At 41.2% G+C, this 13,161-nt stretch overlaps 1 protein-coding gene across 2 annotated transcripts in view; it reads right to left on the bottom strand.

Moving 5' to 3' along the window:
- Positions 1 to 5,489: 5,489 nt before the first annotated feature.
- SLC38A1 (solute carrier family 38 member 1) overlaps positions 5,490 to 13,161 on the bottom strand; it is a 78,775-nt gene continuing 71,103 nt past the window's right edge. For both annotated transcript variants that reach the window (XM_070789232.1, XM_019960741.2), the window contains exon 17: positions 5,490 to 12,129. In XM_070789232.1, the coding sequence (XP_070645333.1) occupies positions 12,028 to 12,129 (102 nt within the window). In that variant the 3' untranslated portion in view covers positions 5,490 to 12,027. The remainder of the gene's footprint in view (positions 12,130 to 13,161) is intronic.

Genomic DNA, 13,161 nt, shown 5'->3' with positions numbered 1-13,161 from the left:
TCCTCTGTCTATGGAGTTCTCCAGGCAAGTATACTGAAGGGGGTAGCCATTCCCTTTTCCAGGGGGTCTTCCCAACCCAGGAATCGAAGCCAGGTCTCCCGCATTGCAGGAGAGCCACCAGGGAAGCCCTTCCTAGACTTGAGCTGGCAAATAATAGAGACTTTTAAAAGTGCACTTGAGAGCTCCAGTGGTTGTACAACACAAACCCAAGAAAGGCCTGTTGTTGTTTAGTAGCTGAGTCATGTGCCACTCTTTTGTGACCCCATGGACTGTAGCCCAACAGGCTCCTCTGTCCATAGGATTTCAGAGGCAAGAATACTGGAGTTGGTTGCCATTTTTATCCTCCAGGGGAGTCTTTCAGACCCAGGGATCGAACCCGAGTCTCCTGCATTGGCAGGCATGTTCTTTATCACTGAACCACCAGGGAAGCCCCAAGAAAGCCTACTTGGTTAACTGACACTGCGCCTATGTGAATTATCAGGTCACACCAAACGAGGCCATCTTTTTTTAATGACCAAAAATAATCTTAGAGACTTTTATGGTCAAAAAAGGGAAAGATATTAATAAAATTGGAAAGAATTTGAAGTTTTAAAAAGGAGTAGAAAAAATTAGTAGGTTTTCTGTGTAATACTAGATGTCCCTTCTGAGTTCTGATTCCAAATGAATTTTGCTCATTTTTTTGTCTTTGAGTTGTTTCATAACGCTGTCAATTGTAGAAAGCTGATAGAAACCAAAATGATTATTGCCCAAAGAAGCAAATGAATTCTGTCCGATGGAGATGTAATTGATTTCTCCCTGGGAAAGAGCCAGTTTTGCATCTTTTAGCAAATTCATTTCAGCATCTCTGGTTGCTCATATATGTGTCTTTTCTTTGAATTCTCCCTGGAACCATTTTAAAACATCTTATTTGTTCCTTTATTAATAATGAGCTAGATAAACATTTTGACACTTGACTAGTTTATATGAGAATCATAGCACTACATTTGTAAAAAAAAAAAAAAAAGACATATTTACCTGTGTGTTTTAAAGTCTTTAGATGAGCATTTTTTTAAGATATAAGGGGCAATATAAGGATATAGCTTTATTATCTTCATAAAACTAAGTCATTTTTTTTCACCATTTATTGAGTATCCCTTATTTTCCCCATTAATTTGGAAAGGCTACTTTTCTGATGTTATTTGGGTTCTCTATTATGATCTATTTATTTCCACATCATAAGTCTGTTTTAAATGCCATTGCTTTATAATGCATTTTGATAATTTGGCAGGTTATTTTAATGTTGCACTAACTACTGAAGAACAGATTGTCCTGCCAATTTGGATTAGTCTAAAATTAGAAATAATGAATGATAAAACACTGGTATACAAAAAATGGCTCAGTTATTTGGGTCTCATCAACTCCTTCTCAGACAATGCTAATGAGACAGAATGTAATTATAAATCTAGAAGGTAAGCAAGCAGGTCTTCTGAGTTGCAAGGTAATCAGTAAGTCCATAGTTTATTCCGTTTTGGAAGTCCATAGTTTATTTCATTATGGGTTATTCTCCCCAAATCCAAACAATTATATGTAAAATAGGGCAGAATACACATTAGCATGGAATGGTAGTGGAAGCAGTCAGAGCCATTAAAAGTACAATAGGACCAGACCTTTTGATTCATAAGAAAACCTGCTCAATTCTGACACACTTTTACAACTGCTTGAGTTTGAAAGTGAAATGACTCACACCCTTTATCCCTGGGGTTTTGATTAAGAAACAGAAACAGGAGGCACATAAGGATAAAAGTATCAGCCTTATTGCTAATGAAGCTAGGTTGGAGTCCACAGCTTGGACTCCTGGCTCCAAATTTCCACCTTGAGATCCACATGGGCAAGAAGGTGGCCCTGCAGAATAAGCTATCTCCAGGGCAGCCCAGTGAGGGTCAAGAGCAGCCTCACACCCAGTCATACCTTGAGGTGCAGGTTGTTCCTGCACTAACCCTGTCCACAGATAAATGCAGACATCAGACTATGGCCATCTTGCCATCTTGGTCGGATAAACTTTCCTAAAATCATGGGGAGGAGCCAATGATGGACAAGGGAAAAATCAGGCTATAGGAGCTTTCCCTTCAATAGTTCCTGGAAAAATGGAAGTATTGATAGGATTTCCTATTTTATGAGTGGTTACAATGTGGGCAGAGAAAGACTAGAGTCCCTCATACAAGATGGCACAGAAACTGATACTCATAAAGATGATCTTGAGTTTAAGAAGAAAATATTATGTTGAACCTACTCTGATTATTAAGGATTGGAGAATTGTAATATGCTTCAGATCAGAGAGATTCCTATTGGAAGAATTTTTCTTTTTTTTAGAATTCTCATTTGTCTTTAATCACTGAGTTTTAGCTTTTACAAATAATCTTAGAACAATGCAGTGAACTGAGGTTTGGGGGAGCCAGTTCTTACTGGTACACAAAGAACTGTTCAGTTCAGTTCCAACACTCAGTCATGTGACCCTATGGACTGTAGCACGCCAGGCCTCCCTGTCCATCACCAACTCCTGGAGTTTGCCCAAACTCATGTCCATCCAGTCAGTGATGCTATCTAAAATCTCATCCTCTGTTGTCCCCTTCTCCTCCTGCCTTCAATCTTTCCCAGCATCAGGGTCTTTTCCAATGAGCCACTTCTTCTCATCAGATGACCAAATATTGGAGTTTCAGCTTTAGCATCAAGTCCTTCCAATGAATATTCAGCACTGATTTCCTTGAGGATTGACTGATTTGATCTCCTTGCAATCCAAGGGACTCTCAAGAGTCTTCTTCAACACCACAGTTCAAAAGCATAAATTCTTCGGTATTCAGCTTTCTTAATAGTCCAACTCTCACATCCATACATGACCACTGGAAAAACCATAGCCTTGATTAGACAGACCTTTGTTGGCAAAGTAATGTTTCTGCTTTTTAATATGCTGTCTAGATTGGTCATAGCTTTCTTCCAAGGAGCAAGCATCTTTTAATCTCATGGCTGCAGTCACCATCTGCAGTGATTTTGGAGCCCCCCAAAATAGTCAAACTACCACACAATTGCACTCATCTCACACGCTAGTAAAGTAATGCTCAAAATTCTCCAAGCCAGGCTTCAGCAATACGTGAACTGTGAACTTCTAGATGTTCAAGCTGGTTTTAGAAAAGCCAGAGGAACCAGAGATCAAATTGCCAACATCCTCTGGATCATCAAAAAAGCAAGAGAGTTCCAGAAAAACATCTATTTCTGCTTTATTGACTATGCCAAAGCCTTTGACTGTGTGGATCACAATAAACTGTGGAAAATTCTGAAAGAGATGGGAATACCAGACCACCTGATCTGCCTCTTGAGAAACCTGTGTGCAAAGTCAGGAAGCAACAGTTAGAACTGGACATGGAACAACAGACTGGTTCCAAATAGGAAAAGGAGTATGTCAAGGCTGTGTATTGTCACTCTGCTTATTTAACTTCTACGCAGAGTACATCATGAGAAACGCTGGGCTGGAAGAAACACAAGCTGGAATCAAGATTGCTGGGAGAAATATCAATAACCTCAGAAATGCAGATGACACCACCCTTATGGCAGAAAGTGAAGAACTAAAGAGCCTCTTGATGAAAGTGAAAGAGGAGAGTGAAAAAGTTGGCTTAAAACTCAACATTCAGAAAACTAAAATCATGGCATCTGGTCCCATCACTTCATGGAAAATAGATGGGGAAACAGTGGAAACGGTGGCTGACTTTATTTTTCAGGGCTCCAAAATCACTGCAGATGGTGACTGCAGCCATGAAATTAAAAGACGTGTGCTCCTTGGAAGGAAAGCTATGACCAACCTAGACAGCATATTAAAAAGCAGAGACGTTACTTTGCCAACAAAGGTCTGTCTAGTCAAGGCTATGGTTTTTCCAGTGGTAATGTATGGATGTGAGAGTTGGACTGTGAAGAAAGCTGAGCACAGAAGAATTGATGCTTTTGAACTGTGGTACTGGAGAAGAATCTTGAGAGTCCCTTGGACAAAGGAGATCAGTCCTGGGTGTTTGTTGGAAGGACTGATGTTGAAGCTGGAACTCCAATACTTTGGCCACCTGATGCAAAGAGCTGACTCATTTGAAAAAACTCTGATGCTGGGAAAAATTGAGGGCAGGAGGAGAAGGGGACATCAGAGGATGAGATGGTTGGATAGTATCACTGACTCAATGGACATGGGTTTGGGTGGACTCTGGGAGTTGGTGATGGACAGGGAGGCCTGGCTGCTGTGGTTCATGGGGTCACAAAGAGTCGGACACAACTGAGTGACTCAACTGAACTGAAACTGAAAATAAAGTCTCTCGCTGTTTCCATTGTTTCCCCATCTATTTGCCATGAAGTGATGGGACTGGATGCCAGGATCTTAGTTTTTTGACCAAACGTGGTCTACTGGAGAAGGGAATGGCAAACCACTTTAGTATTCTTGCCTGGAGAACCCCATGAACTGTATGAAAATGCAAAAATTATGACACTGAAAGTTGAACTCCCCAGGTTGGTAGGTGTCCAATATGCTAGTGGAGAACTAAGTCCAGAAAGAATAAAGAGATGGAGCCAAAGCAAAAACAATGCCCAGTTGTGGATGTGACTGGTGATGGAAGCAAAGTGGATGCTGTAAAGAACAACACTGCATAGAAACCTGGAATGTTAGATCCATGAATCAAGATAAATTGGAAGTGGTCAAACAGGAGATAGCAAGAGTGAACATCAACATTTTAGGAATCAGTGAACTAAAATGGACTGGAATGGGTGAATTTAACTCATATGACCATTATATCTACTACTGTGGGCAAGAATCCCTTAGAAGAAATGGAGTAGCCCTCATAGTCAACAAAAGAGTCCGAAATGCAGTTGTTGGGTGCAATCTCAAAAACGATAGAACGATCTCTGTTCATTTCCAAGGCAAACCATTCAATATCACAGTAATCCAAGTCTATGTCCCGATCAGTAATGAAGAACTATTACATGCTCAATTTTCTGTAAATAACTCAGTTGGTTGGAATAACATTGTCACAGGAACAAGATTATTTTTAAAGCCATAAACAAACATGCATTTCTGCTTACTAGTAGAACTGGAAGCATTTTTTAAAGTTTGGACACTTGAATATAAGGTTCCATGAACTCTCAGTGTCCCGAAACACTGACAAGTTGGCCAATCTGTCTCCAACAATCCCAACTAGTGAGTGTAGCAAGAACCCAATTACCCCCAGGCCCTTTTAGTTAGTGTGTGTGTGTGTGCGTGTTCAGTCACTCAGGTCCAACTCTTTGCAACCCCATGGCTCCCCATCAGGCTCCTCTGTCCATGGGATTATCCAGGCAAGAATACTGGAGGGGATTACCATTTCCTCCTCCAGGGGATCTTCCCAATTTAGGGATCGAACCCGTGTCTCCCGCATTGCAGGCAGATTCTTAGCCATTGAGCCACCTCAGTATTGTACCCTAGAAGAATGAACACAAAAATTCATAAATGCTTTATTCCACATTTTAATGTTTAAAAACTATGTTAACAGAGAAGTTATACAATAGAACTTCTTACATGTCCCACATCCTGGGGGGAAAAAACAAAACTATGTGTTTAATCAACCATGAATTACAAAGTTTTGTGACATGTGACTCACTTAAATCATCCATCTGAAACTCATTGACAAGGTTTTACATTAGTACACCAGTGGTGTGCTACAGGTAGATGAAGTCTAGAATACACTGAACTCTAGAGAGTAGATTACATACCAGCGATCAAGACTCAAGTCTTTTGGGAAAAAAAAAATTACTTAAGACATCCTATGTTGGCGTGGACACTGAAAGGCAAACATGCAAGACTTTCAAAAGCTTGATAAATAATAGTTCTTTTCTTCTTTCTTTCAAATTTGTGCTCACAGTTAATATTCAGGTCTAATATTCAGCTCTTTCCCTTTCAAAGGGACCAAAGTTTGGGAAACAGAAATTCAATTTTGGAAAAAAAAAAAATTCCTCCTCCCCAACATCTGTTTTCATAAATACTGTGTAGTAGTATCAGTGTTAACAGTGAAACAGTATTGCAAAGAAACAACTTGTTATTTTGGGTATTCTATTTCTATACGGCAATAATTTGGGTCTAAAATGTTCCTTTTTATTTGTAGCTCAGAGGACTAGCTTTGAAATAATTAATCTTAATACCAGTATAAGAAATCAACGTTAACTATTTCTCAGACATTTCTCTCTCTAAACAAGTAAGATTTGTAGGTTCCAAGTTTACATTAAGAGAACTATGTTACCTGGGAGAGAATGTAAATTTTTCTAATTCCCAAACAAAACCACTAGTATCAATGAAGACATTTATTCTTGATATGCAGATACTAGCAACTTCTATTTCAATGTGGATCAACAACTTCAAAAATATACAGCCTCCTATTTATTTACAATGTATTTACATAAAAATGAAGTATTTCCTACAATAAGCCTCAACTGCATAGATTCTTCCTTTAAAAAACACGAATTCAAGCCTGTATGCATATAGGCCCAGCTTCACAGTCCTTCCTTACAGAAAACTCTAAAGGAGGAGGTCTGAGCCCTGTGAATTTTACATGCTTTTCAATAACTTTTCCTTTAAGATTTAGTGGTATCTTTCAGTTGTTAGCCACCCCGTCCCCAAATTTGTATCTGAAAACCTTAGATCATTATAAATAATTCACTGTATTTTACAGGAATGGTGTTGCTAAAAGATTCTCAGATTTGCCATTTCTAAGGAAAACATTAACATCCTCAAATGATAAAATCTCAGTCTTTAATTTGAAAGTGGATAGAAGTTTACCATGAACTAGAATGCAGGAATTATATTCTTAAGGTTTACATCCTAAGCCTCAAGCCAACTTACATTGAAAAACAGAGGGAAACTGATGGCTTTTGCACTAAAGGCATAAAATCAAATACCTGATCATTTCACCGATCTCCTCCCCACCCCCAACCCAACAAGATGTGCCATCCAGCACTCTGATCCGCTGAAAGAGTGGAGCACTAACCTTTTCAAAGGCTTTTCTGTAGCCTCTCTCAGCAGAGAACTCCCTTTAAAGGGAGGATAGGATTGATCATCACATGACGAACCCAAACATTCTAGAGAAACTTCTGACCTAAATTCAGTATTTCCTCTAACAAAAGGTAGATCTTTTAATTGCTTTCAAAAAAAAAAAAAATCCGAAACACCTCATTTTCATTTCTTCACAGCTGCCAAAACTCTAAACTTACTGTGTCTCAGGCCACGTGCAGGCAGCCTTATTTGCAATGATGCACCTGTACCAGCATTTCCAGTAGGAAGGGGGCTGCATTTCTCCCCTCCCTAAGTCCTGGTTCCCACTCTTATCCCTCAAGTCCCAGGAACCACTGTCTGAGAATGACAGATAGGACTACTGGGGAGAAAAAGGTGAGATGAATTGGCTCAATGTGGGTCTCTAACTTGACCTGTGCCAAGATCACTGGGAGTCATTATAAAATACAGTTTGCTGGACCTCCACCCCCAAAGTTTCTGATCTTATTTGGTCTGGGCTGAGGCCTGAGTACATGCATCCCATCGAGTTCCCAGGTGATGCTGATGCTGCTGATCTGGGGATCCCCACTTTGAGGAACACTGACTTGGAGGCTTGAATCCAACTCTAGAAAGAAGCTAATTCTGGGTGACTGTCTGAGGTGTCCTCTGAAATACCATGACACCTTATCACAGCCATTAGTCCACCCCAAACTCCATGGCCATCACCCATGTATGTCTTTCTCAACAGAGTCTGCAAATATAAGAGGAAAAGTGGGTAGAGAGGTTTTTACCCCTCTTTGACTATTGGGCAGTTAAACTATGGTTTCCTAGCACTAAATCCATTAAAAGTGCTGTGTGCTGGCTTCAGCGACTGGCATGCAGGAGAAGCTACACAGTGACATCATTTACGGTAGTGGGAGTGAAGGAGATAAACTCCAGGAGCAAAAGGTCCTACAAACAGAAGCAGGCAGGCCAGGCCTGAGCCTCCAGAGAAAAGAAGGGGTAGCAGCGGAGAATGTCCCTGGTGATGTATGGCCCATCAGAGGACCCCTCAATCCTTCTTAACCCTCTTCCTCCTATGAGGTCTCTGGTTGCCCTGGACCTGGTCCCCTTCCTTTGCTGGGGACCCAGCTGTAGGCCACTCTGGGCACTTCTAATTGGTGGCTACTCTGGTGCCACCACCCAGCAGGCAGTGTGAGACTGGAGTGGTTGATCCAGATTCCACTAACAACATGAGGGATGGATTCTCGGCAACTCTGAGCAAACATCTGCTAGAAACAAAATCATATTCATTGCTTAGATTCTTTAGCAATCTTGTTAATATAGTACCCTATTTCAGCTAAACTATGAGTTTAGATCATCTTTTCTAGTTGGTCTGGGGGCCTAACCATTATGTATAACTTGGTTTCTGAAGGAAAATACATTCCAGGTTGCAAACAACCAACCGACAGTTCTGCACTATGCTCTGCCTATAAGTTGGGGTTCTGCACTAGCTTATAAATTGGGGACTGCCTATGATTAACAAGACTGAATTTCTTTCCTTTACATATGCTGCTGTCCTCACTTCCAATAAGTAACATGAAGGAAATTAGGGATTTGCAGTGTGCTATGTTATTACAACTAGAGAACAGTTCATACCCCAAAGCATGAACTAGCACTGTTCACTGGTGCTGAGATCCCATCTACCCAAGGAAAGTGTGCTTCTCCCAAAGGCTTAAGGTATAAAATTCGTTAGTCTACTCACATAGCAGAAAAACCTGTACAGCACTTGACTGTGTGATTTAAATTCTACCTAACATCTATGGTACATGTATTTTTGGCTACGGGTTCACTACTCTGAACAAGAAGAATAAGAACAGTATCCTTTACAGCTGCTGCTGCTGCTGCTAAGTCACTTCAGTCGTGTCCGACTCTGTGCGATCCCAGAGACGGCAGCCCACCAGGCTCCCCCGTCTCTGGGATTCTCCAGGCAAGAACACTGGAGTGGGTTGCCACTTCCTTCTCCAATGCAGGAAAGTGAAAAGTGAAAGTGAAGTCGCTCAGTCATATCCGACTCTTAGCGACCCCATGGACTGCAAATGATGAAATTAATCACTGACAAATTACAGTAGGGTCTATTATATTCAGTCAACAATAAACTTAAATAAACGTACAAAGGTTTTAAAACCCTGTAGTAGTGCAGACATCAACAAGTGCCTCCTCTAAATAAGCATATTTTAAATAATAAAAAAAAAAATCCCATTCTGACACAAAATCCAGAGATCCAAAAATATCATTACACATCCCAAGCCTCCTCTAAATAAGCATATTTTAAATAATTTAAAAAATCCCCTGTTCTGACACATAAATTCCAAAGATCCAAAAATATCACTATACATCCCAAGAGCTAATGATAATCTTCTAAACTATATGGGCAGAAAGTGAATTTTTATAAGTTAATGAAGAAAATGGGAAGCAGCCTAATATAGCTTGCAAATGAAATTTGTATTTTTTTAATGGAGGGTCATCCACTATCTAGCTATTACATGATTGGGTGTCCCCGGATAAGCTCCAAGGGCCAGGCATCTTGTTTGGTTGAGTTTCTCTTCTGCTTATCTATGGAAGACTGCTGAGAAGGACAGAAATGGCTGTGGGTTTCACTGGGTTAGGAATTTATACATAGGTAGGTACTCATTTCTAAATACCTGAACTCTAATCTCTGTGGATGTAATTCTGGAGCATGACATTAGAACCTATGATGATACTACTAAGACAGGCAGAAAATAATCTTTCCTTTTCCCCCAAGAGGGTCAGGAATGATCCTGATGCTTGCTTTCTGTATGGGATATTAGTCTGTAAAGGGGAGGGGACAGTTCCGTGTTACTCCTGGTAAATATGGAGGCCTCCAGGGATCTCAGTGCGGGAGGAACAGAGCCCAGAGTTAAGTGCCTCAAAACTCTGCCAAGAGCCTATGGTTAGAGGCTACTTATCTCTGGATAAGAAATCTGTTCAGTGAACCGACATGTTTGTTGAATTCAACCAGGATGTAGATATAACACAAGCCCTGTTTTATGAGACTAGCTCACAGGGTCACATGCTTCTCATTGTGTGATACAGACAATCCACGCACAGGCGATGGCCCAGCACAGGGGGAATGTGGTACTGGGTTTCTATCCTGTCCCCAGTGCCTTTTCAAGCTACCGTGCCCCATACTTCTCTGCTTTTACAGTCTCTCAGGAATTTCCTTCACTGGCTTTTAGGAGAGGGGCTGGGGTAAGAGTGTCAGCAACTCTGTCCCCTATGTGGGTCACATCAGGTGGGCAATGACAGCCCACCCTTGACCAGGGATGAGGAGAGGGATAGCACTGCCACCAAAGTCCCCATCTTGGGGGAGAAAGGTACACAGTGCTTTCATCCCACGCTGTCCTCAAAATCATCTCTGAAGGCTCTTTTTTCAAGACTGGATGGATGGCTAGTAGAGAAGAAATAGGAATGAGGCTTATTTAAGGTACAAAAATCTTGTATTTGCAATAACCTAAATTTATAGATACAAAGTGTTAGTCACTCAGTTGTGTTCACCTCTTTGCAACCTCATGGACTATAGTCCACCAGACTCCTCTGTCCATGGACTTCTCCAGGCAAGAATACTGGAGTGGGTAGCCATTCCCTTCTCCAGGGGATCGTCCCAACCCAGAGATGGAACCAGGGTCTTCTGCACTGCAGGCAGATTGGGTTCCCTTGGTGGCTCAGACAGTAAGGAATCTGCCTGCAATGCAGGAGACACCAGTTCGATCCCTGGGTCGGGAAGATCCCCTAAAGAAGGGAATGGCTACCCACTCCAGTCTTCTTGCCTGGAGAAATCCATGAACAGAGGAGCCTGGCAGGCTACAGTCCATGAGGTTGCAAAGAGGTGGACACAATTGAGCAACTAACACTTTCACTTTCATAGATATAAAACAAATTTTTTAAAGACCCCCCTAAAGTACCTAATATAAAACAGGACTTACTTTCCCTAGATCATCCTTGGTTAGATACATATGATTTTCTGTGCAAAAAGCTGATGGACATGAGTAGAAGCTGCTGGGTTTATAATTTAAGACAATGTTTTTCCCCCTTCAACAATACAGATGTTGGGCTGAAGGTTATCTGCATCTGAAAAATATTTCCTCATACATTTTGGACAATCTTTTTGTAGGACTTCTGTTTCTCAATTTGTTATAAAGGTGTCGTGGGTCTTCCCCAACAAAGGCTGACTCAGATTATATAGAGTAACTTTGACACAAAGAGGGAAACAAAACTTCATTTGCTAGATAACCCAGATGTGTAGTTCAGTATATTTACCAAGGTAAGAATCATTCCCACCCCTTTCTGAGCTGAGAACACTCACCAGAGAAGGTCTCTGCACAGAGTGGATGGAATGCCAGCGAGGCCATGAGCTGCTGAAGCTCGCCTGCCAGGTGATCAGAACTGCCTCAAATATTGGGCATTCTCTGATCCAACAAGGGTATGTGCCCTGTGACTCTCATCTGATTATCCCTATGTGCTATTTTAACCAAAATAGGCAAATTATTTACGAAACCATTTTTTTCTGTAAAGCAAAATAAATATATACAATTCAAGATTCTTTTCTCTGCTAAAAAGGTACAGATATAAGCTGAACATCAGTAGGAAAATTATTTCAGAATCTGGATGTACAATAAATAAACATGATGGATGATCACGTCTTCAGAGTTCTAAGACGATGAAATCACAAAAAAATAGAGTTAGTAGAGTGAAAAACAATCAACTGTGAAAAGTACTGGAAAATATGATTGCATGAAATTTGGAACCAAAAAAATCGACAATCTTAAAATTGATCCCCAATCCTGGAGAAGGATGAACCATGATAGAAACAGGTCTCTTGTTTTGCTACCAAAGTATTATTTCATTGTCTATCTTGTAAATTTCTGTTTGCTTCTGTAAACTTGCAGAGGAAGTGATGAAGGGTTGCTGATGCGTGATAACTTGACTGCTTTTCTCAGCTGGTCTCAGTGGCCTTCGTCACCACTTGATGAGTAGGCCCAGTCGTAGATGACCAAGGGAATGCTTACCAGGGAAAACAATACTCCCAGACCCAAGAAAAGGGCAGCCTGGAGTAACAGAAAGGCAAGGGTTATTTTCAGGGAAGCAAACATTTCCCATGTATACCCGGGAAAAACAAAAATGATTTCCCTCTCTTTTCATGTCCCCTCATATTTTATTTGGTTGGTTACATCTATTACTGAACTGTGAGATTCTTTCTAAAGTTGTGTGTACCTGATTCTCCAAGGATGGGCAACTAAGAAAAACTAGCTGTGCACAACCATCCTCTGTATTCTGCTCTTTGACTTCATGGAACGAAGGAAAAAGATCATCCTTCAACAACATACAGGTCATGTCATCAGCCAGCCTAGTTTATCACTGGCAGGTAAACATTTCTGTTTGAAAAAGTGTTAAAAGGATATCTAAAAGCAGAGTAAATTTGATCGAGTGAGACAGGAAATGAGTATACAAAATTAAGTGCTTTCAAGGGTTGATGAAGGCCCAGGGGGCAGATTACTAAATCTAAAATCTGGAGAACACAAGATTTTAAATTGTTTGGTGTTCAGAGTTTCCAATGAGAGCTGAAATTCAAGGAGAAGGATGAAGTGTCAAGACAGCCAGGGCGGGCTAGACTGGAGTCTGGAGGAGGAGACAGAGTTATGGGAAGGGGAGGGGGTGGAGAGTGGGGTTGAGAGGGTTGCATCCAGGCTCACCATCAGCGGTCTGGTGTAACTCCCAGTGAGCCCCTACACAGACTGGATCTCTTGTTTAATGCTATTTGGTAGATCCTCCCAGTGGTTTTATAACAGGAGCAAGGTTGGAGAGGCCCAGAGATTGGTGATCAGTAGGTCTCCACCACTGTCAGATTGAATCTTAAGCTAACTGCCAAAATTTAGTCAAAAACCTCCCCAAAAAACAAAAGTTTGGGACCAGAAGACGGCTCCTTCCTCTCTATCCTCATGAAGCCCCCACTGGTCAGATTTAGAAGGATTTGAGATTTATGGCTTTAGGGATAGTCCTTTTGGGGAAGCAGATGCTCCAGTGGCATCAACGATGCTTCCTCTAAATACACAGGGATGTTCCCCCGTGCCTACGCCCCT

The sequence above is a fragment of the Bos indicus genome, chromosome 5, assembly GCF_029378745.1.
Source record: "Bos indicus isolate NIAB-ARS_2022 breed Sahiwal x Tharparkar chromosome 5, NIAB-ARS_B.indTharparkar_mat_pri_1.0, whole genome shotgun sequence".
Classification (NCBI taxonomy): Eukaryota; Metazoa; Chordata; class Mammalia; order Artiodactyla; family Bovidae; genus Bos; species Bos indicus.
This window is presented reverse-complemented; position numbering and strand designations above follow the sequence as displayed.